This window comes from Pelecanus crispus, chromosome 10 (assembly GCF_030463565.1).
Source record: "Pelecanus crispus isolate bPelCri1 chromosome 10, bPelCri1.pri, whole genome shotgun sequence".
NCBI classification, from domain to species: domain Eukaryota; kingdom Metazoa; phylum Chordata; class Aves; order Pelecaniformes; family Pelecanidae; genus Pelecanus; species Pelecanus crispus.
Window position 1 is genome coordinate 5132736 of NC_134652.1, and position 25874 is coordinate 5158609.

Genomic DNA, 25874 nt, shown 5'->3' on the forward strand with positions numbered 1-25874 from the left:
TTAGCTTTGAATCAGTGAAATCTCCTACTTACTAAATGTTTAGCCTGTGATCATGAGCCTTTGCTGGATGAGGGCTAGATTGTTAAACAAAGCAGAAGAGATGTTTAGACAGAATGAATTTTGGGAATCTTTTGCGGGCTGCACAAAGCTGCAAGATCGTAGGAAGCTGGAATAAGGAGGAAGGACCTCTGAACACTCAGTCATTTGAGTTGGAGAGGTGCCCACACTTTGAGATATTTGTCTGAACCTTGCTTGAACTGTTTCAGCTCCTTCACTTTGTAACATGGAGCTGGAGCTTCATAAGAGCTTCCCTGCTGAACCTCCAGTTCTTCTGTCCGATCAGATTAGAAAATCGAGAACCATGTCTTTCTCATGGTATTTTTAGCATTTTTCCTTCTGTGGGCAGGAAGCTCAAACGCTTGTGAAAATGTTGAGTGCTCAAAATTTAAAAGATATTAACTGAGCTTTCAAAACCACAGAATCCTGGTGCTTGCTTGGTCTTGGGGCATTTTTTTAAAGTTTTTTTTTTTTTTAGTTTCCTAAATTGCTTTTTCCATGACTAGCTTGAGGGCAGGTAGAGAGGGGGAAGAAAAATGGATGGACTATGGTATGTGCCATTGCCTTTTTTGACAATTAACGTCTGAAAGCTAAAAAGTCATCTGGAAACTGAAATCCTTTGGGAAGTTGAGCAAAAGCTCATGGGAAGCACAGCTGGTGAAATGTGGGAAAGGGAGAACTTGACTGCAGAGTGTGTGTGTGTTTTCTGAGCTGCTTAAAAATCATGCCTTTTTCAGAAATTACTTTAGGGAATAATTATTTGCCTGTGGAAGCTGGGCTCTGTGCTTAGATTTCTTCGTAGATGGTGCGTTTTCCAGTGGGATTCCTGTGCTCCCCTGGGGTTTGTGTCCCCACAGTGAAGCCAAACACCAGTCACAGACCTGTTCCAAGGGGATGCATCCCTCCTGCACCCCTCCTTGCACCCCAGCAATTCCACTCCTCTGCTCTTTAGACTCTTTTTTTTTTCACGAGGGTAGTCACATTTCAGTCCAGGCCTGGATTTAATTTTCTCAAATCTTAGAGATTTAATTGTTAAACTTTTACTTCCTTTTGCTTTGAACTCTTAAATACTCTGCTTTCAGGGTGCTTCTCAAGGGTGCAAGAGCTTGAACGTAGGGTGTTTTAAAGGAAAGAAGAAAGCTCTGTTATATGAGTTCCTAAATCTTTTGCTTTTCAGGACTTTTGGGTATATCCAAAGAACCTCTGGTTATTTTCTGTGTGTACTTGGCCAATTTTTCATCCCTTCACTAAAACAGTTTTCTACTGTTTGGGACTTTAAATGCATTAGCTGCTTTTGACTTTTTAGTACTCTCTTAGAGCTGCACTTGAATTAACCAGACAATTAAAAAAACAGTCCATCAAAAAGAATAGTTAAGTGAAAAGCAAACAAGCCAACTAAACTTATTTTTTCTTTTACTGTGCTCTAGAAGATACAAACTGATTCCTTTTTCAGGGTTAGGAAGGAGCGCAAGGTTTGAGTTCAGGTTATTTGTAACCACGCAACTCTCTTCTGAAATCATTGTCTGAGCAACAGCTCCAGGCACTCCGGTGACTTCTATACTTTATGAGAAGTGTTTGTTTTTATTCATTCCTCTTATTATTTCATATGAAATAATAACAACGGATGTGATTTTAGAAAAAAAAAAAGTATAAATGTCTAAACTCACTGCTAGAGCAGACACACCAAGTCTCCATAAAACTGAGACTTACACTTTATAAAAGGTTTTAAAACCAAGTTGGATTGATTTTAGGTATTTCCTGTCACAGGCTCTCTATATAGGTCAAGTATTTAGCCCAGATGTGCAACCTGGAGGAGGGCTAGGCAGCCACCGAGACCAGTGTGTGCAGGGTGACGACTCACAAATAAACTCTGAAGCTTGAGCAGTCGTTCCCACCCCCTCAGTGATGCTTCCTCGTAGCGGGCAGCACAGTTACTGCTGTGAGAGGAGGAGGGATGTTATCTGCAAGGGGTATAAGCACAGCTGGGTGCTGGGGTACGATGGTTGGCTTGGCAATCTCTGCTGAAGTGGTCAGCCCGCCTTTGAGGATCTTCTGGCTTGTGCGTGGACGTGTGTTTGCAACTATGTGTTTGTCCACCTGCAGAGGAGGCAAATTTTAATGTCACTTCTGATTAGCAACATATTCTTTGGAAAGATTTAAAAATGGCAAAGATTAGTTTTTCACAAACCGAATGACTCTCGGCAAGGTGATCCTGTGCTATTCACCTAGGTCTCACTGCAGATACAGACTACATCTATTCTACATTCTGTTAGTAAATGTGTATTTTTAGTTTTAATCATGAAAAAATGAAAGATGGCATTTCAACTCACAGCTAAGATGACTAATGACTGTCTGCTGCGTAAAAGCATAGCTCATACTACTTCATCATGCTGGCTCTGAAGTTTGCTGGCTCCCACCAAGAGAAAGCTAAACAGCCTACTAGGAAACCCAAAACTGAATAGCAAAGTGATTCTTTCTTCATCCCTGATTTACTTGTGTTAGGATTTGGACTGCTTCATCAAAGGAAGCTAACGCATCTGTTTCAATATCATATACACCAGGTTTTCCACCTTAAAGAAAAGTAAAAGAAATAGTTTTGTCTATGCTAGAGCTTAACTGGATTAAAAGTTGAATGACATTAAGTAGTGCTGACCTGGAAGCAGCTGATTTCAGTCTTTCTCAAGTGTAAATTTAGTATTTAGGAGTGGGGCTAACTGTAGTAGTGGCGATAAAATTTAATGGCTCATCAGTACTAATGAGACCTCCTTTACAATCTTGCAGGTTTTTCCTGCTCTGTGTGTGTGGGCTTCCTGTGTGTGCAAGGGAGAGTGAGGAGGTGAAAACTGGGTGATATGGAGTGGTGTCACCTATTTCAGTGAAATTAGGTGTTTTTAGAGAACTGCTGAAGTTGTTCATGTGTATTTCAACACTAGGTCTACTACAGCCCCAGGTGTGTAATTCTGCTCCTTGTGATGGAGCATATACAACCCCTTTCCTATGCCCTCCCACTTGGATACTTCCCTTGTGCTGCCTGGGATCCCTGTTTTGCTCCAGAAAGGTGACTGCTGCAAAATGCTTAAAGCTGGCAGAATTCTTCGTAGATGTATATTTCCAGGGCCCGAAGTTATGGAAAATTTCTAGGTTATGTATGTGTAAGGAATTTCCTGACTATGCTGTCACTCTGTACAACTGCACAGTGAACGTGCTATACCTAACTGTGGATGTATTCACTTCTGTATAAAGTTGCAACTACAGCTTTCACAGAGGGGGAGGAAAATAATTGCACCATAAGTCAATTTTATACTCATACAACTGTTTTTATGCAGTTGTACTATTTTTGGTAAAACACACTCAAATGGAATTGTTAAAGTGGTTAAACTTTAACACTTTAAAGGTGTCTCATTTATTGGGCCAAGGTAGTATCTTAAGATAGGAGCTATTTTCTGCCTTGATTTTGTATTTGTTACTGGTATTCCAAGTTTCAATGTTTATTTTTAATGGCTACAATTAATGTTCTTATTGAAGAAACTTTGGTCTTGCAGTATACCTCAGTGATTTGATATTTTAAGCTATTTCTGGCATGAACACATTGGACAGATGCACATTTTTAATGGTAATTTTAGTCCTATACACAGTCCTATTGTGCCGTCTCAGTTTTTTTCTCCATCATTTGGCTAAGTCTATTTGTTTGGCTCTGGAGAAAAAAGGATGGTTCTCATTTTTGATGGCTGTACTCAGTTTTGTGGCTTTAGCTGGAATTACAGAAAGTCTTCATCCTGTGCTTCAGAAAAACATCAGAGGAGACATTTTAAAATTAATAGCACAGAAGTCAGCCTTAGTCAAAGCTCATAATAAAAACTTAAGAATTGATATGATATTCTTCAGGCTGTATTTTTTTAGGTCATTAAAGGGAATAATATGTCTTTTTCAGAGCAACTAAATACACATATTGCTTTATAGAGAAAATGGAGGACTCATCAGGTTTGGGTACAAATGAGAGGGTACCTTGTATTACCAGCATCTGGAAACCTTTCCTGGGGCTATGCCTACCGTGATACTTAGTGCCTCCATATGCTGATGGTCCGCACTGAATACAGCTTGTATTCGCTTCGTTTCTTTTGTTAATGGCCTGGACACCATGACCAGGTTGGCAATATGATTCCCACCCTCATCCTTTCCCATGTCAGGTCAGCAAGGTGGGGATCCCATGGGCAGCAAGGCAGAAACTCTGGGGTGCCTGTCTGCACCTCCCTTTCCTCTGCCTTTCTCTTCTCCTAAAGAGAAGACGGGAAAGAGGGATGAAGCCAGTTTAAGACATGCAAGAGTTATGGACAAGTGTTACCATACCTCCCCACCTCTCCACCTGGAGGAGGCTGCTGGCTGCAGGCATGTATGGGTATGGTTGCTTCTTGCCCCTGAGCAGAAGGACCACAGGCAAGGCCTGGGCAAGCTGGAGAGGTGGGGCCTGTGCGAACCTCATGAGGTTCAACAAGGCCAAGTGCAAGGTGCTGCACCTGGGATGGGGCAGCCCCCAATATCAGTGCAGGCTGGGGGATGAAGGGATTGGGAGCAGCCCTGTGGAGAAGGACTTGGGGGTGCTGGGGGATGAAAAGCTGGACATGAGCCGGCAATGTGCGCTGGCAGCCCAGAAAGCCAACCCCACCCTGGGCTGCATCCCCACAGTGTGGGCAGCGGGGCGAGGGAGGGGATTCTGCCCCTCTGCCCCGCTCTGGGCAGACCCCCCCTGCAGCCCTGCGCCCAGCTCTGGGCCCTCGGCACAAGGACACGGAGCTGCTGGGGCGGGTCCGGAGGAGGCCACAGAAATGCCCCGAGGGCCGGAGCCCCTCTGCTGCGGGGCCAGGCTGGGGGGGCTGGGGGTGCTCAGCCTGGAGAGGAGGGGGCTGCGGGGAGGCCTGAGTGCGGCCTGGCAGTGCTGACAGGGGCTGCAGGAAGGGGGGGGCAAGCTTTTTAGCAAGGCCTGTTGGGACAGGACAGGGAGTGATGGGTTTAAACTACAGAAGAATAGATTTAGACTGGCTATAAGGAAGAAATGTTTTACAGTGAGGGCGGTGAGGCACTGGAAGGGGTTGCCCAGAGAGGCGGTGGAGGCCCCATCCCCAGAACCATCCCAGGCCAGGCTGGATGGGGCTCTGAGCGCCCTGGGCTGGTTAAAGCTGTCCCTGGCACTGCAGGGGCTGGGCTGGGGGGGCTCTGAAGGGCCCTTCCCACCCAAACCATTCTGTGATTCTAAGAACCAGAGCCAGGGGGAAAAATGGAAAATTATTCTTGTGCCCAAGCATGCTGACTTTGTGCGTGTGGGATTTGGCTCCTGTATTGTCCATGTCATAAATCACATCGTCTCCTAGGGACACTGTACGATGGCAGCAATAGGCAGCTCAGGTAATATATACTGTATCGGGAGTTTAGATGAGCCTCTTGAGTCTGAAAGCTTAGCCAGAAAATTCCCAGAGAACAGGCTTTCTGGAAACTCCTGCTTCCAGCTGTGCGAGGAATAACAGAAGATCTTCCTGCTAAATGTGCTGTTTTGTTGCATCTAGAACCAGCCACAACCTGGGTTTGTGAGGGAGCAAAAATGTGAAAAGTAATGAAAGAAAAAAAAAATTGTACTTCCTGAATCTCAGAAATGTTTGGTTTCATGTCTGACCTGACCTAAAGGATCAAGATAATTCTTAATTTATTCTTTATTTGCCTTTAATTGCTGAATTTTCTCTGAACATTGGAAGCAGGAGAAGAGACAATTTTACCCTTGCATAGAGTCTGTACCCTGCAACTTTTCAAGTAACTGTTGTGCCCGATCCTGCCAGCTGGTCCACAGTGTTTAGGTGGTGTAAAGAAAGCATGGAAGTGTTTGGCGTCTTTGCACCACAGGAGGGTTCTGTGTGACACTGGTATCAGGTATGGAGAGGACACAACTTTGGTGGCCTTAAAACCACCTCAGGGCTTTCACTCTTGTCTGCTGCCTCTGACTCCAGTGGGCACCTTCCCTGTCCAGGACTGGCCCTGTGCCATCAGGTGGGAGTGATTTGCAACCTCTCTCTACCTACCTCCTTTCCTAACGGGCTGGTTCAATTTTTGAAGCATGGGTAGCATGGGACACATGAAAGACTTTTGCAACACATCTTCTGGTGAGGTTCCTAGCAGGGAAAAGAGAGAGTTTACCTGGAAGACAAAGCGGTGGCTAGTGAGCAAGCCAGGATTAAAAAGCACCCCCCTCCCCAACAGGCTAAGAGTCTGTCAAAACACAGCTCCTTGGACCAGAGGCAGCCCCTGGAGAAGATGGTTGCACAGAAGAAGCATATCTGATCATCAAAAGCAGCTCTGAGATACCAGATGGGTAACATTGGTGGGAGCCTCACTCAGGCTGTGCCCTCACCTAGAGCCCATGAAAATGTTCCTCGTGATTTAAGGAGGCTTTGGGTCAGACCTCTAACACAGCTGGGTTTTGTGGCTTCTAACCAAAAGTGTTTGTGGCTTTTTTTTTCTTTTTTTTTTTAATCTTCAACAGCAACCATAAGGATTAGTGTATGTTGCAGTGCTGTGATAAATATTGCCCTTTCCTTCTGATGGAAGTCCCCGACGTCTTAAACCCCCGTGCAGTATTTGTTGCTTGTCCTAGAAAAATATACAGCTTTGATGCAACATTAGAGAACAATTAATGTTGTCTTAGGATAGAAAATTTTGGCGTCTACTTAATCCTTTATTTGATCTATGATCTGGGACTATAATTCAGTATTTTAACTTCTATATAGGGGATTTGTTCTAAGTGCACATTGCTTGCTTTGTTCTTTTAGTGCCCTGGGAATGGATTTATAAGAAAAAGCAAATAAAAGCAAACTGTGTGTGCTTGAAAAACCTTCATCTGCCTGTACTGCTTCAATTAATCTGGGGTGCATAGGGGCTGGTGGCCTGAATTCAGGCCAGAAAAGAAACTAGCATGTATAGCTAGCAACACTTTGGGTGTGAACAAAGTCAGAAAACCACTCAGACTGAAACGCATGGACTTGTTACCAGGGAAAAGCTGGGCCATACCAAGTGCAGAGTGTGACTCATGAACATCTGCAGAAATTTCACACTTTCACAATCACGTCACCGAAACAGCAAAATTTAGCTAGGCCACATTCCCCCCACAAATGTCCTAAGACTGTAAATATAACAAATTATTTAGAAAATGGAGAACCTTGTTCTGTTTGATTCAGCCCCCACAAAGGCTGTCCGTCACAGCAAAGCAATCAAAAGATATTTTCAGCAAATAGCAGGTCAGCAGAAATGTGCTTTTACTGCTAGTTCACCTTTCAGGTGCATTGCAGTATTAAAATACTTCGCATACCTGTGACCTAAGTATTACCTGGGACATGGGACTTAGCCAGCCAGAGTTTCCATTAAAATTTCTGCTGCTGGAAGATGAATTATCAGCCATGCTTTTCATACGAAAAGCTCTAAAGTTAGCTGTTAGGGTAAAATTTATTATATTGACCTCATTAAGAATTTTTGTCTAAGACTATAAAGATCTAAGAATAGTATTAATAGTTTAATAAGTGCTAAAGTCTTCATCCTCCAAAATATATGTTTGATTGTGTGCTTAACTTACCTATATCATAGCTTCACAGATTTGCATCTTCTCCTTTAACTATATGTTTAAGTGTTATGCTTAACCAAGGCCTAAATTCTGCACCAACTCTGGGATGGCCCAGAAAAAGAAACAGGGAATCAAAACCTAAAAGTAACTCTGTTTTATGACACGTGATTTTCCCATGAGATAGCTGACCATACTGTGTTGGCAACATAGGTGTTGAGTCCTCAGAGAACGAGGTCTCCAGAGAAGGGACGAGTCTATAGCCAAGTCTGATAAGCAAATGGGTTTACAGAAAGAAGATACTGGTATTAGTTACTAGAACTGGTATTGTAGAACTGGTACTAGAAATAGAAACAACATCCTAGAGCACATCATGCTGGCACCATACCGGCTTCCCTTCCAACACGGACAGATCATCTCTGTTGCTGTAGGTACCTGCTGGCCACTGTCATCCCCCAACTTGGGCAAACTCTGGCCACGCTAAGGCCAAGATGTGCAACGTGGTTTTGACCCTCTAAACTGACCTGCATGATTTTTAAAGATACTTCAATGTCCATTGTTGCTGCTGAATGCAGTGATAACGTGGGATGTCCTGCATTACTGAAAATCATACTGGCAGTGTATGTTTTGATGGAAAATGCATGACTTAAAGAAATCAGTTACACTGGAAGGGTGATGAGGTCTTCATATTTATCATAGTTCTTCTGCTGACTTCAGTGGTGCAAGTTCAAGACCCAAATGCAAAGCTACAGATCCAACAGCAACAACAAAAAATCCTGGTGCTAAAACCGTTCTTTGCATAGAGAAAATCCTGTGTTAACTCACCGAGAGTGCTGCCTTGATCTCCTCCTGTCTTCTGTGAACTGCTGTGTCTCTGTAGCGTAACATCCTTTCTCCCCAAACAAACATTTTGAAGTGCAAGGGGATTCTTATGTATTTAAAAATGACAAAGCTGCTGGAGCTAAAACATATTTAGGATCATAAAAAACAAATAGTCAGCGTACATTCTGCCTCCAAATGTCAAGGAGACTGTCAGACTGCACAAGGCTGATATTTCTCCATTTCTAGATCTGAGTATTACTGTGCATGAGGAGTAAGACAAGAACAGACTTGCGGGAATTGAAAAGGATTATAGGTATGGCTTTTAAAAATATAAGTGAAAAGGAAACATGATGCTTCTTTTTCTTTCCATTTGAAAAACTGAACATATTCCTAAATTACTGGAAAATATTCTTTAAATAAAACAATAATTTGTCTGTTATGCCTCCAAAGGAACAGTACAGAGTGATTTCCTAAATGCATCCTTATTAGATACAAAAGCTATAAAACCAAACTGTGCTTGTCTGACAATCTTTATTTAGACCAGAAGAAAACAAAATAAATGAATAATTTAGGCAACAAAGATGAACAGAAGTGTTTTCCTTGCCCTGCTCATACATATATCTTCTACTTATGGAATTAATATGTCTCTAAGAATGCCTGCTAATACAGTTTTCTCATAAAGAACAGATAATGTTGCAGCAGAGCAGCTATAATTATACTGCAGGTGTAAAGACAACCAAGCTGGCTCTGCAGAAGGTGGGTTTTTTGACCAGAGTTTCAGTGGAAGATGCTGCATCAGTCGGGCACAGCCGTCATGAGGCTGAAACTGCTTTCAAACCTGGGCTAATATCCTCACACAGAGCCATGCTGAGATTGCGAGTTCAGTTGATGTTGGCTTGAGAAGGGAGCTCAGTAGCTCCTTTGGGTAGTGCTCTCGGTATAGAATCATAGAATCATAGAATCGTTTAGGTTGGAAAAGACCTTCAAGATCATCCAGTCCAACCATTAACCTAACGCTATCAAGTCCACCACTAAACCAATTCAGGGTAGAGTAGCAACCCCATGCCTCCTGGCTTGGTGGCTGGATCATTTATAATGAAAGTAAAAACTAGGAATCGTTAAGATTGGAAAGGATCTCTAAGATCATCATTCCAATCATCAACCCAACACCATCATGCCCACTAAATCATGTCCCAAATTGCCACTTCTACCCATTTTTTGAACACTTCCAGGGATGGGGACTCCACCACCTCTCTAGGCAAGCTCTAAATTGTAACTGGTAAGTTCAGATATCAAGAGATGAGGTTGTGACCGAAGTAATTCTTAGGTGTTTCCCCCTCCTTACTTCAAGGGACAGGCGATTGCTAACAGTGTCGAAGTATCAGAAACGCCTTGCTGCCCTTAGTGGGGATACAATCATCTGTCTGGCTAGCAGAAACATAACTGAAAATAATGGACTCTGAGATACAGGCATTTAACTTAGATAATAAGAAAGCTATTTCAAAATGGAAACCTCACAAGAACGCTGTTCAAGATACAAATGTTATTAAGTCTGAATCCAAGCCCCATCTCTTTTTAGGTCTTGGAATTAATTAATTAGATCCAGACATCTTATTAATGGCTTGTTTTTCAAGTGAATACCTATTCATGGTTGCAAATCACTCACAAAATCATGGTTGGATTTGGGCCAGGAAGAGAGAAATGTCCATAATTCAGCCTCCTCCCTGCACCTGCAAGCTTAATGCTTGCTTCTTGGTCACTCTAAAACATAAATACTCTAGCTGCATTTTGTTAGTACGTTGTTATGTACATAGCATCTGGATTTATATGTCTTTCAAAGCCATAGTTGAATTTCCTGTATTTTATAATGATTACTTTTTCAACCAGTTAAAGAAATGACCAAATAACTAGGTCATTTCCAGTTGAATCTATAAGGTATGAACTGCTCTGATTATTCATGCTACCCAATATCTGTAGCTTCTGCAAGTGTTTTTCAAACTAGCATGGAGAATACAAAACCATTAAGACAGTCTTACTGACTGTGTGGCAATTTTCATTGTTATATGCAAGATTTCTTCAAGTTAAATAAAATATATTAAAGCAATACTTTAAAAAGTACAGTCTTTATGAATCCCATAAGTCAGTTTCTTTTCCTGTATGGTTTTTTTCAAAAATAGCTTGTCCTGCTTATCTCTAGCATCTCTAGAAGCAGGGGGGGACACACATCAACAAAATAATTTATCAGGATTTTTTTTTTTTCAGTAGTGAAATGGCAACTTTAGGTGGATTGTGTTGTATTATACGGAGTAACTTGGAGTTAATCAGATGAGGCCATACTGAAAAATTCGCCCCCACCATCTCTGTACATTACAGATTGATGTTTTGGTCTAATATGCTCCTCTTTTCATCCCTTTATTGACACTGGAATTCATATGCATGTGGAAGAAATTAATATTCCTGAAGTGTTAATAGTATAATGGCTATAAATAGAAGACATAATTTCATTTAAAAGGAAAATCAAAGGTCTTCTCTTGTGGAAAACAGCACAAATCCCATACATCAAAGCTACTGCAAACAATAGGTTTGATGGCTCCAAGAATATCATCCCCGTGCAGAGCTGCTCAAACGGAAACATCTAAAGGTCAGTGGTCTTTTATGGAGAATCCTGCTGCTCTGTTCCTGCTTTGGGATGGTCACTGGAGAAAGAGGGGCCAACTGTGAAAGGAATGCTTTTCATTAATTTTCAGTCAAGTATTGGAGAAAAATACTTGATTTTTCTTACCAAGTTACAAGAAAAAAAATGTTTACATGATTTGGAAAGTTAGTGAAGTCACTGCTTAAAGTCTAGTTCACTGCCAGAGAAAACAAATTAGGTGTTCTCCTACTAATTTACATAAATAACAGTAAAAAATAAATTCCTGGATACTATTGAATTGATGGTAAAGATCCTAATGATTTCACTTGAAATATCGTAAGGCTTGAGTACATCAAGAAAGGACAGCGTGCTGTTAACAACATATTGCACAGTTTTCATCAAAGGTATCTATACCGCCTATCGCAGATAGCTCCTGCCTGCTCTTAGAGTCTAATCTTGCTTTCATTGAAAACTCCTGATAAATTGAGCATTTCATAATATTGGCCTGTTAATCTGATGGGTTCACAGACAATCCAAATAATTCATCCTTGAAAAATAAAGAGCAGTCAGGCGTGTTTAACTGAGATCCATATGAACATTTTTGAGTCTACTCTCAGGCTTCAGTTTCTCTAGAAACAGAGATAATACACACAAACACAGGCAGGCAATTTTTTCAGCCTGTAAATACCCATCCTGCAGTCTAAGAAATCCTCCCTGAAATCCACAGGCACCCCAAGAATGCTACAGTTTTATAGTGAATTAGTAACATCTCATTCTGGATAAAACCAAACCCACTTCTTGTACCTACACTCCAGGTAACTTCAGCCAGGTCTGGCAGGCAGCTGCCAGGCTCAAAATTAGTGCTTTTCCTATATGTTTCATGAAAAGAGGTCTCTCTACAGAAGAGAGCAATGGGGAGGAAGGGGATGACAGGTCGTGTGGCTGTGCGTCCTAAAGAGCAGCGACGTGCTGACGGTCCCCCGGGCAGCTCCGTAAGCTGGTAGTGGAGTTGCTCCTCTTTGGTAGCGGAGAAGGGGCTGTGAAACGCAACCTGGAAGAGACCGAGCTTCAGTGGATCCATTGCCGATGGAGCTGGCTGTCCCCTTTGTGGGAAATTTTCTACTTCTTTGTCAACTCCTAGCAGTACCTGTAGATTGCCCCTCAGCCTTGTTAGGTGCAGTAAGAACATTGAATTAAATTATATTTTATGAACTGAGTAGGTAAAAGCAGATTGCTTTTATTTTCAGCTCAGACCTGGCATGGGTACTTCTGGGTAGCTTTTGAATGCCGAGACTGTTCAGAGAGCAAAATATACCGAAGTGCAAAAGCGTTTGCAGGATTACACCATGAGATTGATTTCCAAACCTGTCTTGAGGACTGAACTTGTTAAAGAAAGTCAGGCAGTTCCCAGATATATAATTTACTCCCAGTAGAGATCTGTCAGAGCCTGAGACTTCTTCCAGTCGGAGTACGATGAAAGATGAAACACTCTATAAGGAAATGCAATTAAAACAATCAGCCAATGAAACAAAAATCCTCTGAGCTACTCCTTCCTCTGGTTTTCCTTTATACATCCTGTCTCTCCTCTGTTTTGGATAATTAGATTGAAAGCTCTTCGAAATGAGGAACTGTCTACATTTTGTCTCTTGTGTAAGATTAAGATCACTGTTGGTACTTTAGAAAATACATTAATATTTAGCATTTGTCTTTACTGCCTCTGATGGAGACATTTGGCCCTGGATTTTTCTAAGAACTTTCCTAAGGATGAACAAAGAAATACTAGTGTGAACTGACAGCACGTCACATTTTTCCTGAGGGATTTTAGGTTGTTATGAGCTAAGGAGGAGCATAGGAAATCTCATACATTTTGCCAGTTTGTGCATAGTAATGCAAAACTACACCTAAGTTAGACACAGTCAAGATAAGATTCTCAGGTGCATAGCCTCATGACATTTTGGTGGGTGATTAAAAACATATATGTAAGTGGGATACAGGTATAGCGCATGGGAGTGAGCTCTTTGACAATTCTCCAGCGACCGTGGCACAAGCGAGATGGCAATCCCAGCTCAGGCAGGCGGTGAGGAGGGGTGGTTTGGGGACTGGAGGGGTGGCCCAGGGATTGGAAATGTGGCCTGGGCTCCATGACCGGTGCTCGGCTCCTGTCTCTGTCACAGCCCCTGGTACAAGTCACAGCAAACCTCCCACACTCGACTGCAGAAAAGATCTGTCCTCTACCCAAGCCCAGAAGGGGTACAGCCACAGCGGTGCAAAACCCAGTCTAACCTACCATGTACCTGATCTAAATAATAAGTATGACACTGCTTTCCACCTCTGCCCCACGCCCACTTTCCAATTCCAGGTGGCACTGACTTCAGGGTCTCTAAATTGTGCTCTCTTGTACCATTTAGGTGCTCCCAAAGTGTCTCTCCATGCTTTTGTTCACCCCTTGTGGAACACTGAAAGTGGGTCTTCCCCAGGCCACCATGGGATTTTGAGGATAAATACGCTAAGCATTGTGAGGGACTTAAATCCTGCGGTGGCTGGGGTCATTTTAGAGCAAAATATTTTTCAGATAATCATGAAGTAGACTCTTCCCAACGTCTTATCTTCCAAAGCCAGAGTTCCAGGCTCTAGTTTGCTGCATTGCTGGCTAGCTGCTAAAGTAATGGCATTTGCTTTTCTTTCTTCAAGGCTTTGCACAATTTGGAGCTTAGAGAGATGGCCTCTTGTTTCAAAATTGTCCTCTTTGTGCTTAGTCATTACCTCTGCAGAGCTCGGCTGTCCAGCCTCCCAGATCTCTGTAACAGATGCTGTTGTGCAATGCGAGGGACTGTGATTGAAGCTTCCAGAACAGATTTTAATTAGAAACATAACTTCATACAGTAGCTTGGAATGAGTACGGGTGGGGGGGGAAGGGAATCAAAACAAGAGATGAAAAAGAAAATGCCAAAAAGATAGGAAAATAAAAGGTCATTTTACTGGCATTTTGTACTGAAAAGCATTTGACAGCAGATACTGTGCATATCCATGAAACAGTGAAGCATATAGCAAGCAGTAATAACCGAGACCCTCAAAAAGCCAGATCCTCAGCTGGTGTAAATCAGCATTGCTTCATTGATTTTATAAGAGCTGCCATTTCAGATTGACTTCAGCGGTGCTGTGCTCATATATACCAGCTGAGGACCCCAGCCAGTTTGGCACAAGTGAAATCCAGAAACTTTGAATACTTGTTTGTTTTGTGGTGGTGGGTTTTTTTTTTTTTTTTAATTAAATTTTAATCAATCTTTTGTTTTGTAGATTGTCCTCCACTTGGTCTAGAGACATTAAAAATTACTGACTTCCAGCTCCATGCCTCTACAGCAAAGCGGTATGGCCTTGGGGCCCACAGAGGAAGGCTTAACATTCAGGTAACATCAATTTTCCTCCTAAGTTGGAGAATGGCTTAAGGTTGTACTCTTGTATAAAGAGAACCAAAGGATGGTTATTGGTTCTGACTACTTTGTCAGCTCATGTAATTCAAATGAAGGAGAAACACTGGAATTACAGAAGTGACTAAGGTTGATGGATAACCTTTAGATTCGTGGGGCTTAGTTAGAAAAAACTCCAAACTTTGTGTGCTGAGGATGCAAATCCAAGCAGACCTCTGTGAGCAAGCAAAGGTGGAGGCAGCCCAGAAATGCTCCCTTCCCAGCTGTGGGAAATATTCCCTGCTCCCTTAACAATCAGCCTGGAAGGAAGCTCACACAGCAAGTTGCTTTTTTGTTTTTTTTGCCTGTAGTTAATGACAATGGTTAATTGAAAGTGTGGTTTTAAGTGAAGCGCTTGCCCTAAGGCAGCTTTTCAGAGGCAGTGATTATGCTTCCAAAAATGCTTCCATTCAGAAGTCGCTACCATACAATCTGTTTCAGCTTCTTTTATTTAATATTACAGATGTGCTTAGATACTTTGCAGGACCAAATTTTTTCAATTTTTTTCCCATTTCTTGTGTTTCTGTTTTCCACTTTATTAGGGCTGTTTTCTGAATTACAGTCTTTTCCAGTGTAAAAATGTTACTTTTGCGTAATAAAATACAACATTTGAAACTCAAAGTCATAAACAGGATACTAGCAACAAACCAGCAGAGAAAAATTTCTAAAGTTTATTTAATTTATTAGTTACCATTCATTATTAGGCACGCCATTAAATATTTTTTTTTCTCCAGCTGAAGGCCTTTGCTAGTTAATGAACTATGACTGGGCCTAGGAAGGATGAGCTCTAATCAGCAGTGCAATTTCACATGGTGCCCACTGCAGTGTAATGGGGGGCAGCTGCTGGAAGGAGGGATCACTTGATCACTCTTGGTTAAAAACCCCATGGTGCAGCTGCCCTGCATTGCTTCAGCTTCTTCTAGTGCACAAACAGCTCTGTGAACTTCTCTACAGGGGGAAAAATTGCCCCTTCCCTTTTTTTTTTTTTTTGTTTAAAGGAATTAATTTTGGTCCAAAAAATTAATTTGGTCCAAAAGCTCAGTCAACCACTTGGCTATGCAGCCACAGAGCCAGCGGGAGGTGAGTGGCAGGAGCCCGCAGGCAGCACGGGGGTGGGAACAGGCTCTTCCTTTCCAAGCCAGTGCGCGGGTACAGCGCCCGGTGCAAGGTGAGGTCTCACCTGCAGCCTTCACAGTTAATTCCTTTGGAGGTCTGAGTGAGGTGGTTTGCTGCTTTACTTCATGTTCTCTGCTAGGAAAAAAAAAAATAAACCACCACCTCATGAACACAAAAATGGTATGCAGGTGATATTCAGGTGGGTTCTATAGGAAAGTTTAATTATTTTATTACTGTTTTGTTTATATAGTCACATAAGACCAAGGAATGTGATGCAAACATCTGAATTCTTTGGCGGTTGTGGTTTCTCATTTTTCATGCTGGTGTTAAAGTCCAATTTATTTAAACACAAGAATGAATCACGGAATGGTTTGGGTGGGAAGGGCCCTTCAGAGCCCCCCCAGCCCAGCCCCTGCAGTGCCAGGGACAGCTTTAACCAGCCCAGGGTGCTCAGAGCCCCGGCCAGCCTGGCCTGGGATGGTTCTGGGGATGGGGCCTCCACCGCCTCTCTGGGCAACCCCTTCCAGTGCCTCACCGCCCTCACTGTAAAACATTTCTTCCTTATAGCCAGTCTAAATCTGTTCTTCTGTAGTTTAAACCCATCACTCCCTGTCCTGTCCCAACAAGCCTTGCTAAAAAGATTGTCCCCAATGACCATGCTGGTTTAGACCAGGAGTCCATCTAGTCCGGTGTCCTGCCGTCACCAGTAACACTGCATTAAAATAAATAGAGACGTGTAAGAGTCTTACCTGTGGATGATGTTTCCCCTAAACATAATCCAGAGCTTCCAGCAGAAGCTAAGGGCACAGCCTCTTGCTGGGAAGCAAGCAGAAGCGAGGTGCCCCTCAGCTCTTCCTTCCCCAAAGCTGCTGGGGTTCGCATTAGACCAAGTGCACTTGTTTTGGTGTCCTGTCCCCTAGGACCTCAGGGCCCCCGCTTCTCCCATCCCGCCTTCACCTGCGGGGTAGCAGCCACGCCTGGGCCCTGCCGGTTATAGCCGTAATGCTTCTGCCAGTTCTGTGGCAGCGGTTTCTTTTGCGTTTATTGTGAGAATAATGTCCTCGCCTCTGCAGCACGGGGGCTCTCGCCCCTCCCTGGAGTGCTGTGCAGAGTCTCGGGTGAAAGGACGTTGTGTCCTGTGCAAATTACATTTTTACTTTTCTTTGTTCAAATGATGGTGCCTTTTTTTGCTGCAAACAAAGGCTTCACAATGTCATGCTTCTGCTTGATACAGACTTTCATGTTGTCATTTTCTTGAGCTGTAGGAATTCTGTATGGATTGATTCTCCTTATTATCCAAAGGCTGTTTTAACTCTTTTCTGGTATAGGGACTTACCTGATCCCAGGGCTGTGGGAGGCTCATATACGAATAACCCAACAAAAGCTGGCTTATAGCAAAGTGACTTCTCTGGCTTACTTTTCTTGTTTAAATGTGCCCTTTTTTTTGTTTTTCTGCTATATCTTTACCTCTAATGAGGATTTCTAGTAATCCTCGAATCAAAGGCTTTTTTACACTTAGTGAAAGCTTATCTGTATACTACAGATAGAGCAATTCCCTAAACCCCCTGACCACTTAGAGTTACCACTATGACTGGCAGTGTTAAAAGTATGGGCTTGCATTTATTTTTCTTTAGCTACTGCTTCCCTTGGGATTAGCTTAAAATTAACAACATTTTAAAATTTTTTTCAAAGCCACTTAGAATTTGCAGACCTCTTCCCCATCGCTTGGATTTCGGCGCTTAATTTTACTTTGCCCTAAGACTGCTGAATTTCAGTCGCAGTTAAAAGATATATGCTTCTAACCCAGAATAGGTGCCACAGGGGACTGACGTGTCAGATGGGTAATGAGGTCCCCGGTGATTTCTGTTTGCTGCTCAGAAGGGCAGGTTGCGGCATGCTGGGGAAAGGCAAAAGGCACTGGTATTTAAGCAGCCGTGTTTTCATGCTGGTTAGTGCCGTACGTGAAGAAAAACACTCGGCCTGAGTCAGGAAGGTTGATGTGCCGCTGCGGTTTCACCAGAGCCCTATGCTATAAGTATGGCGATGAGCAATTTTATGGGCTGCTGTGCCTGTGGCGTGGTCTGGGTATCACCACAGTGCCATCACAGCGTTCATGTGACTGTTGTGTGCCTCCTTGAAATAAGACAAAATCCACTCTCCGCTCAACATCGTCGTCTGGATGCGAGAGCTGAGCGCTTAGGGCTCACCCCAGGTAACTGGCACTACCTCAGTTCACAGGGAACTCGCCAAATAATGAAGTTTTTCAAAGGCTTCTGAGGGTTGGTCTTTTTTTCTGTTTAGATTATTTGAAGTGTATGAAACTAATCATTGAATCATAGAATGCTTTGGGTTGGAAGGGACCTTGAGAGATCATCTAGCCCAACCCCCCAGGCTTATTCCAAACCTTATTCCAAAGAAGGCCAGGCTTAGCAGGACCGGATAAGACCTTCTAGGATCTGCTTCTCTCGTGACCTTACGCTGTGTGGGACCTGATTTTGCTCCCAGTGCTGTGTGAGTGTGGTGATGAAGCTGGGACCGCTTGAGCGCAGGAGCAACGCTACCAGAGCCCGGTTTATTGGAGATCTAGCTTGCAACCGCAATAGTGGCACAACCAGTAGTAATTTAACATCATGAGGAAAAATCGTAGCATAAAATAATATTCATTGAGGTGCTCTGCCTTCAGGGATAAAATTCATTAGTATTTGTCACTTGTACAATAATTAGCAGTGGTTAAACCTGAAATAATTAGTCAAATTATGTTTCTTCCCCTTCCTCATTTTCCTGGTTGGAGAAATCCAAACAGCACAGAAGATTAACCAAGTAATGTAATCATGCTTATGCAAATAAGCAGGATGTATTGCTTTTTGTCTTTGCAGTTCTCTGTTTCACTAGTTCCTTTTGAAAAGCTCCATTATCAAAACACAAGCAACAGACAAAACTATTGAAGTTTTACTTTCAGCCTGTGTGCTTTAATTTTTCTCTTCTCTACTGGCAGTGGTTGCTATAAATACCTGTGATGAGTAATGCTTTTTTTTTTTTTTCCCTCCTCCCAAATTTCCTATGGTAAAATAAAGTTTGTAATCACTATGCTGGGAGTGGAGAAGAATTTAAGCAGAAGTGGTTTGATATTAGGTATATTTTTACTGCTGCCCAGCTGACTTGTGGCAGAAGACTGAAATTTCTGGCTTCATTTGGATACACTTAGGCAGTAATAGCTTTCTCCTCACTATGGAATAAGGCTTTTGGAACAGAGGTAATGTGTGCAAGTGCTGTGTTGCACATGTCTAATTCAGAAGAGAAAAACTTTAATTAAAATGGGAAGTCATACCATTTGTAAAGGAATCTTAACCTTTAGATTTTCCTTCACCTTAGCTCCTGGGTACATAATAAGCAGTTGATATGTTTTATTTTATTTACAATTTTCAACATTCACATCTATAGATAACTTATTCAGGAGTGACAGAAAAAACTCCCTTTTTTCATAAGCATTTTTTTCATAAGACATTGCACATGGAGAATTGTTTTTGCATTTGGCTGCAAGTGAAATATAAGCTGAGTTATTCTTAAAAATGCAGAGAAGAAAAAAAGGATTTGTGTAAGACCTAGTCCTTACTTCCAGTTTTCATTAGCTCCTTCACTCTCCTACTTATGAAGATAATGTGTTTAAAATGTATAGCTTAAAGTCATGTATGTCATAACTTGAATCCATTATCTCTGTTAATTCAATATACAATTTTTAAATTCAAGTAAACATCTTACTGACAAAAAGGTATCTTTATCTATATTCTTTGACTGAATATTTGATGATAACTGTTCTCATCTTTCAGGAATGAAAATTTTTCCAAAGAAATTTAATAGCAATTTTAACTACTCAATATTTGATTTATAAGGGGTTTTTATAGAAACAATATTTTGAAGTGGCCATAAGGCAAATTCAAAACTTCAAGCACCTTAAGAAAAAATATAGACTTGAAACTTGAAAAGAGGCATTTCAACACAAATTTATTGGAATTCCTTTCCTTTGGAAATATTTCTAATGAGAACTTCTCATTGACTAAAATGGTCTCTTTTTTTTTTTTTTTTTAGTAGTACTCTGTGATAGTTAGACACAGACACTTGTTTTCTACCTAGTAAAAATATCCTTTTAGCTTCAGAGAAGGTGATGTCAGGAAATAAGAGAGCAGGAAGAAGTAGCAGCACAGTTTCTTTTTACTTTTATGCTCTCTTTGCCACTATTTAAGCCTATAGTATTTTAAGTTGCGCGTAACTGTAAGCATGCCCTTTAGACTCCCTATATTTAATATACAGCTTAAACACATGCTTAGCTTTATTTAAGTCCTGTTGAAACCATGGAGACTTGAGTGTCTAACTTAAGGGGGGGGTTTGCAGATAAGCTCTTTTTTTCTCTCCTCTGCTTCCCTCTTCTTACTGTAAAGTAGAGGAGAGCTCTACACCCTGATGAGCACCACACCAATGAGAAATATCATCCATCTGAATGAGGACCAAGGATGCCAGCTGAAGCAATGAGAGATATGGGTACTTGGTCTGCAGAAATGGGTGGAATTTCATCAGTGTGAAGGGGATTAGCATGACACTGGTTCAAGGTGTTCTGCAGATCTTAACGCTTCCTGGCAAGCATTGGTTTTAAACCCTAAGGCTACTTCAAATTCCATCTTATTTTAAAATGCATTGAAACCTTTTCTTGAAAAAGGTTATAATTCAGGTCAGTGATCATATTTATATTCTCATGTTTTCCCATTGTTCAGTTCTCCTTGAAGAACTTATCTTCCATTGTTAATAGTTTTTCTCTGTATCTTGTACCTTGGCTGTTATACAAACTTAACTTTAAAATAGCAGAGTTAATAAATACAAATGGCTTAACCTAAATTTGGTAGATGCAGGAAAACAAGTAATTTTTAAGCTACCCTATCTCAGACTTGAATACCTGAGAAAACAAGCAGCTGTAGGAATTTAGGAATAAATTAAATTGTTTTGCAGCACTTCAGATGCCACCTGCCTCACATTGGGAAAAGGGATTAACAAGTGCATCCTCTCCTTGTGAATTAGACCCACCTGGTGCCCATTTGGGTAGAAGCTGTCCGTAAAAATGGAGGCAGGCAGACCTATCAATCTGTGCCATTGTAACCCAGCTATGACTGTAATATCTGCTAATACTGCTCAGTGGGGAGCTGAGGGATAATTCAGGAAATTTAATTGACAGTTGTATTCTTGGGTCCTTCATTTATGTTTTGTATATACACACACCAACTGAAAATATACCACTGAACAGATAATAGCTGCACACCAGAGCTTTAAGATGTGTCTTTAATGTAAACTTACAAACTTCCAGAATCTCCATTTATATTTGGGAAATATTTAAGGATATTAATTCTTTGAATTGTGTGGATGGCAATGATAAGCCTATGTTAAACACAGATGAAATACAAAAATATACATAGCCTCAGAGGACCATATGGAAAAGCTTCTGTGCTCTCTATGGCAGCAGCCAGCTTGGTGCCAAACATTTCCTGGGCTTTAGTAGTAAGATAAATATCTGAAGACCTCAGATGCTATGTTTCTTTGAATGCTATTTCAGATGTATTTAGAATACAGCTTGCTCAAAATACCTTGCAGCTATTTCTTTGAAAATGTTGAGAAGACTGTTTGTGGGGTTCTTGCTAACATAAATTGTGATATAGATTGCCACATAAGTTAGAGTACAGCTGGGTATTCCTAAGTTTTTGACCTTTGGTATTAATTTGCTTAAGGCTTGAATATCCCTAGTGAAGAAAATTAATAATTCTGGGATTGAATATTGGTGGGAAATGGTATTAATCTTTCCATATGCCCTACACTCTGCTGCTTCTGGGGGAAAGAGTCCTCCAGCACTGACCATTATTTACATGGGTTGAAGATGGCTTTTTAGGACTTTCATAACTCTGCAGACCATGTGGATAATTTGTTCTGGATGAAGGCTCTATCAGGACACAGACAGGTGGACTGACTGAAGCTCTGTTTATGCTCTCTCACTCTAACTTAAGTTTATATGTAATGGTTCTTAGCTTTTGAAGGGACTTTGCACAATTCCCCTCCCTGCTTCGAGTAAGAAAATATTTTGTTTGCTCCATATAGCTGTTGAGAATGACAGTCCCAGGGGTCTTAAAACAGAGCCAAAGGAGTAAGTGGAATGAATAATGACTTCATGTTTTCTTTTCTTTTTCCCATGAAAGACTTTCAGTTTCTTGGTTCTGATTTATGAACACAGTTTTGCCTTCTTTTCAGGCAGGTGTTAACGAAAATGATTTTTATGATGGTGCTTGGTGTGCAGGAAGAAATGACCCATATCAGTGGATTGAAGTAGATGCTCGAAGGCTAACAAAATTCACTGGAGTCATCACACAAGGAAGAAACTCTCTCTGGTCGTAAGTACATGCTTATTTTTCTCCATGAGATTCTGAGCTTTCGGACCAAGGAATTTATGTTGTATGGTGTTTTGGGGTTTTCAAGGAAAAAAGAAAGAATGGGAATGCTGTGTGACATCAAGTAATTGAATGGCGGAATGGTAAAAGACCAAGTGTTTTTATATGGCGTAAAATACAAGTTTAAAGGTAACAAACTTCTATAGTTTTTATCTACATCTGGCAAAGGAAGCACCACAATTCCTTCAGATTACATGCCTTTATAGTTACCCAGTCAAATTTGCTTGTGTTAAACTTCATAATTCTTTTCCAATATTTAACTTGGTTACTGGTTATTCTTGAAGATGATGAACTGATCTTTGAGATTTCCTAGTACATAGGAAATCACCAAATAACTGGTAAAGTTCCAAAAGAACATGATTTTTAAATGAGCAGTTAAAGCAAATTTTATTTCTATGCTTTTTTGTTCTATAGAGTAATTTATCATATAACCAAAAACCACACAGTATATGTTGACCCACACCACGGTGTTTGGTAGCAGGCATGTTGTGCTCTGTTTGCGGATGCTAGGAAGACTCCATGCGGTTCAAGCCTGCTTTCTGAAAAGCTTTTAGGAAGGAGTGCTTGCCACAAATAGGGCAGCTGCCTTGCGGTGTCAGTCTAAGGAGGCAATCCAGCCATGTGTACCCCAAGAACTCTGCTTTGGTCTGATAGTGCTGCCCACTTTCAATGCTGAAAGCATTCACGAGCTTTCTGGTTACTGCTTGTGTCACAGAGGGAGCGTATGGCACTGGGAAATAACTGTTTTGCACAGACTTGTGTTCATCTACTCCTTTGTGACCTGCTTCTGAGTGTAGGTGCCCAGATTGCTCTATAATACAGCCAGTGTGAGTGGAGTGAGAATTATATACTAGGAAAACAGCAATCAGCTGGCATAAACAGGAACTGGAGGGGATGGGGTTTTTCCGCCCCCCCCGATCCTTACAGCATTTGTTTAGTCTCTTTAAGATTCTCATTGGGCCTCGCTGCATTATGTGAGCACATAATCCCACTTGTGCTGCTAGACCTTTTGACCAAGTGTACAGGAGATGCACAGCCTGAGATCCATTCTGGTCAGGTCCTTCACTTAAGAAAATGAGTGTGTCATATAACAAAAGGCAAACCAGAAAAATACCACCATATCTAAGAAAAAAGAAAAAGAGGGTTTTTTTCCTTCTATAGTTTAATTTTCTGTGGTTTTTTTCCATTTCTTTTAATGGAAATGTGGGAGTAGGAGCCTTTCTGGCAATAAGGTTTCTATATGTATTCCACATTGTTCTGTGTTAAGCAGATAATTACTGTAGTAAAGTCTTATTATTTTCTATATTCATACTCTTGACATTGCTGATCATATCAACACCAGTGCTGCACTGCTTTGTCTTGTCATATTGCTATTTTTAGTCCAGCTATATTGTGAGCTTACAGCAGGACTTGATGCTCTATTTATAGGTGGTTTTCACAGTCACCTTTTTTTTGTTGTTGTTTAGTTTTTAAATTACTGAACCTTGCTTTTGCCCTTTTTCTCCACAAAGAGTTGGTGGACAGATCTCTGAGAGTCTGCAGTAGGAGCAGCGTTGATGCTGGGAGAGCAGGTCCAGGCTCCTCCTGGATTGTTACTCAGGTTTGCAAGGAACCAGGCACATTTCTGCTTCATAGGAGCAAAGATGGATTCAAGTTGACCAGCTGGACTGTGGGGCAGGCTAATGTCTCCTGGAAAACAGGTTCTGCAAGATTGAGCTCTGCCCCATAAAGGGGCCAGGGGAGTGGGGGAAAAATAGTCCCAGGAAGGGGTGACCTCCTTCCCTACCTCCAGCTTAAGCAAAGGGACTGCTGCGGAGGTGGTTTCCTTGTCAGTGTGATGCTCTCCATCTCAGTTGACTTCTCTTGAATACAGCCTTGGCTGTGGGACTGCCTTCCCTGGAATGCGCGTCATATTCCCTCTCCTCTCATGAGACTGAACAGTTAAAATCAGTGTAGTTGGTGTTTGTGTGCTCTGCTTCTGCATGTGTAAGTCCTTAGATTCTAAAAATAACTTGGTACTCCCTGAGGTACCAAAGTAGGTGTTCATGTTTTCAAAAGAGTTTAGGCTGATGTATGTAGCCCTCATCTGAGCCCAGAGTGGTGTCCTGGCATTTCCAGAGTGTCAGCACCTGGGAAGATCACACCCAGGAAGATGGCAGGTGCTGCTTTCTGAATTAATCATGTTGCATCTGAAAGGTGATCTTAGTGTGACTTTCTACCCCAATTCCTCCAGCAGTCAAGAAAGCAAGGGGAAAGAAAACGCCCCACAAAATCCTGGTGTGGAGAAGAGCTGTGCAAAGGGAAGTTGAATGCAAACAACAGTAGAGACTCTGAGCTTGGAGCAGAAGTTGCCTTAGGGTGGGGTTCAGAGGCACTGATGGAATCTTTGGTACTTGTGGCAAACTCGGGAGACAATGACCTGCCTGTAGTCATAGGGGTTGCATGCAGTGGATTGACTTTTATAAGCCAGCCCAGGAGAAACAGGCTGGTAGGAATTTTATTGGTGTGGGCAAGTTCTTCTGTGGCTGTTTTGCTATAATGGACACTAGAAGCAAAGGAGACTCATTAGCTTCCTTCTCTTACACATGTTCAAAAAAAGGGTGTTATAAGTGTCCAAACAATGGGTAGATGTGGCACTTTGGGACATGGTTTAGTGGGTATGGTGGTGTTGGGTTGATGGTTGGACTGATGATCTTAGAGATCCTTCCCAACCTTAATGATTCCTAGTTTTCACTTTCATTAAAAATTAATCCAGCCACCAAGCCAGGAAACACAAAATTGCTACTCTACCCTGAATTGGTTTAGTGGTGGACTTGGTAATGTTAGATTAATGGTTGGACTGGATGATCTTAAAGGTCTTTTCCAACCTAAACAATTCTATAATTAGCTACTGACTCTGATGGTATCAAAAAGGACTGTTTATGATATGAAAGTTGGTACAAAAAGATGCCATTCTGTTACCTGAGGCACCTTCCCAACTTCATGAAGTTATGTGACAAGAATATAATGCTTTTGTAATTAACAGAAACATGTGTTAGAGAATAACTTAATTTCAGGTAGGAGAGCCAAAAATCAACCCTGTGATCTGTGTTGTATTAGAAGCAAAAGCCTGCCAAGCTCGAGAGCCAAGGTAAGATTTTTATTTAAGCCTTGGAGTCTTTCCCAGCATTATATAAAAGAAAAACCAAGACACTAGGATATATGTTAAGTTCACAAATGCTATTATGTGAGAGTGATAAAGAATCAGAAAAGCAACATTTTTTCTTCCGTTTTCCTCTTTGTATTGAACAAGAAACTTTAACAAAGTGGAAAAATGTACTTAACTGAAAGTCTTCTCAGAACTTCTGCCTGGATTAGACTTGTAGCTCTCCTGATCCCGTTAGCTTCCTTCTCCTGACTCAATGAGGACACGTAAAATTACAAGGGATGGCAAGCAAAGACACCCCACTGAATCCTGCAGCAAACAACTTTGCCCCTCATTGCAGGGCTGCAACACCTGAGTTATTAGCAGCCTGGCCTTTGATTCTGCTTGTATTTCTCATGCTGTAGCCAGAGCTAGTATACTGGTGGTGGAAGCAACCCTCTACTCCTCTATAGCAGCACTGGCAACTGTAGTCTGGGTTTGCTGATGGCCCACTCCAACCAGAGACAGTCTATTCACATCCAGCTTTGCTTATTGGTTTTTGGAGCTTTATACGCTATTG

The 25874-nt window shown here is 41.7% G+C and overlaps 1 protein-coding gene across 1 annotated transcript in view; it reads left to right on the forward strand.

Moving 5' to 3' along the window:
* The window catches only part of CPXM2 (carboxypeptidase X, M14 family member 2), a 78950-nt gene that overhangs the window by 13930 nt on the left and 39146 nt on the right, over positions 1-25874 (forward strand). Inside the window, exons 2-3 of the mRNA XM_075717571.1 lie at positions 14406-14515; positions 21974-22113. Coding sequence (XP_075573686.1) covers positions 14406-14515; positions 21974-22113 — 250 coding nt within the window. The remainder of the gene's footprint in view (positions 1-14405; positions 14516-21973; positions 22114-25874) is intronic.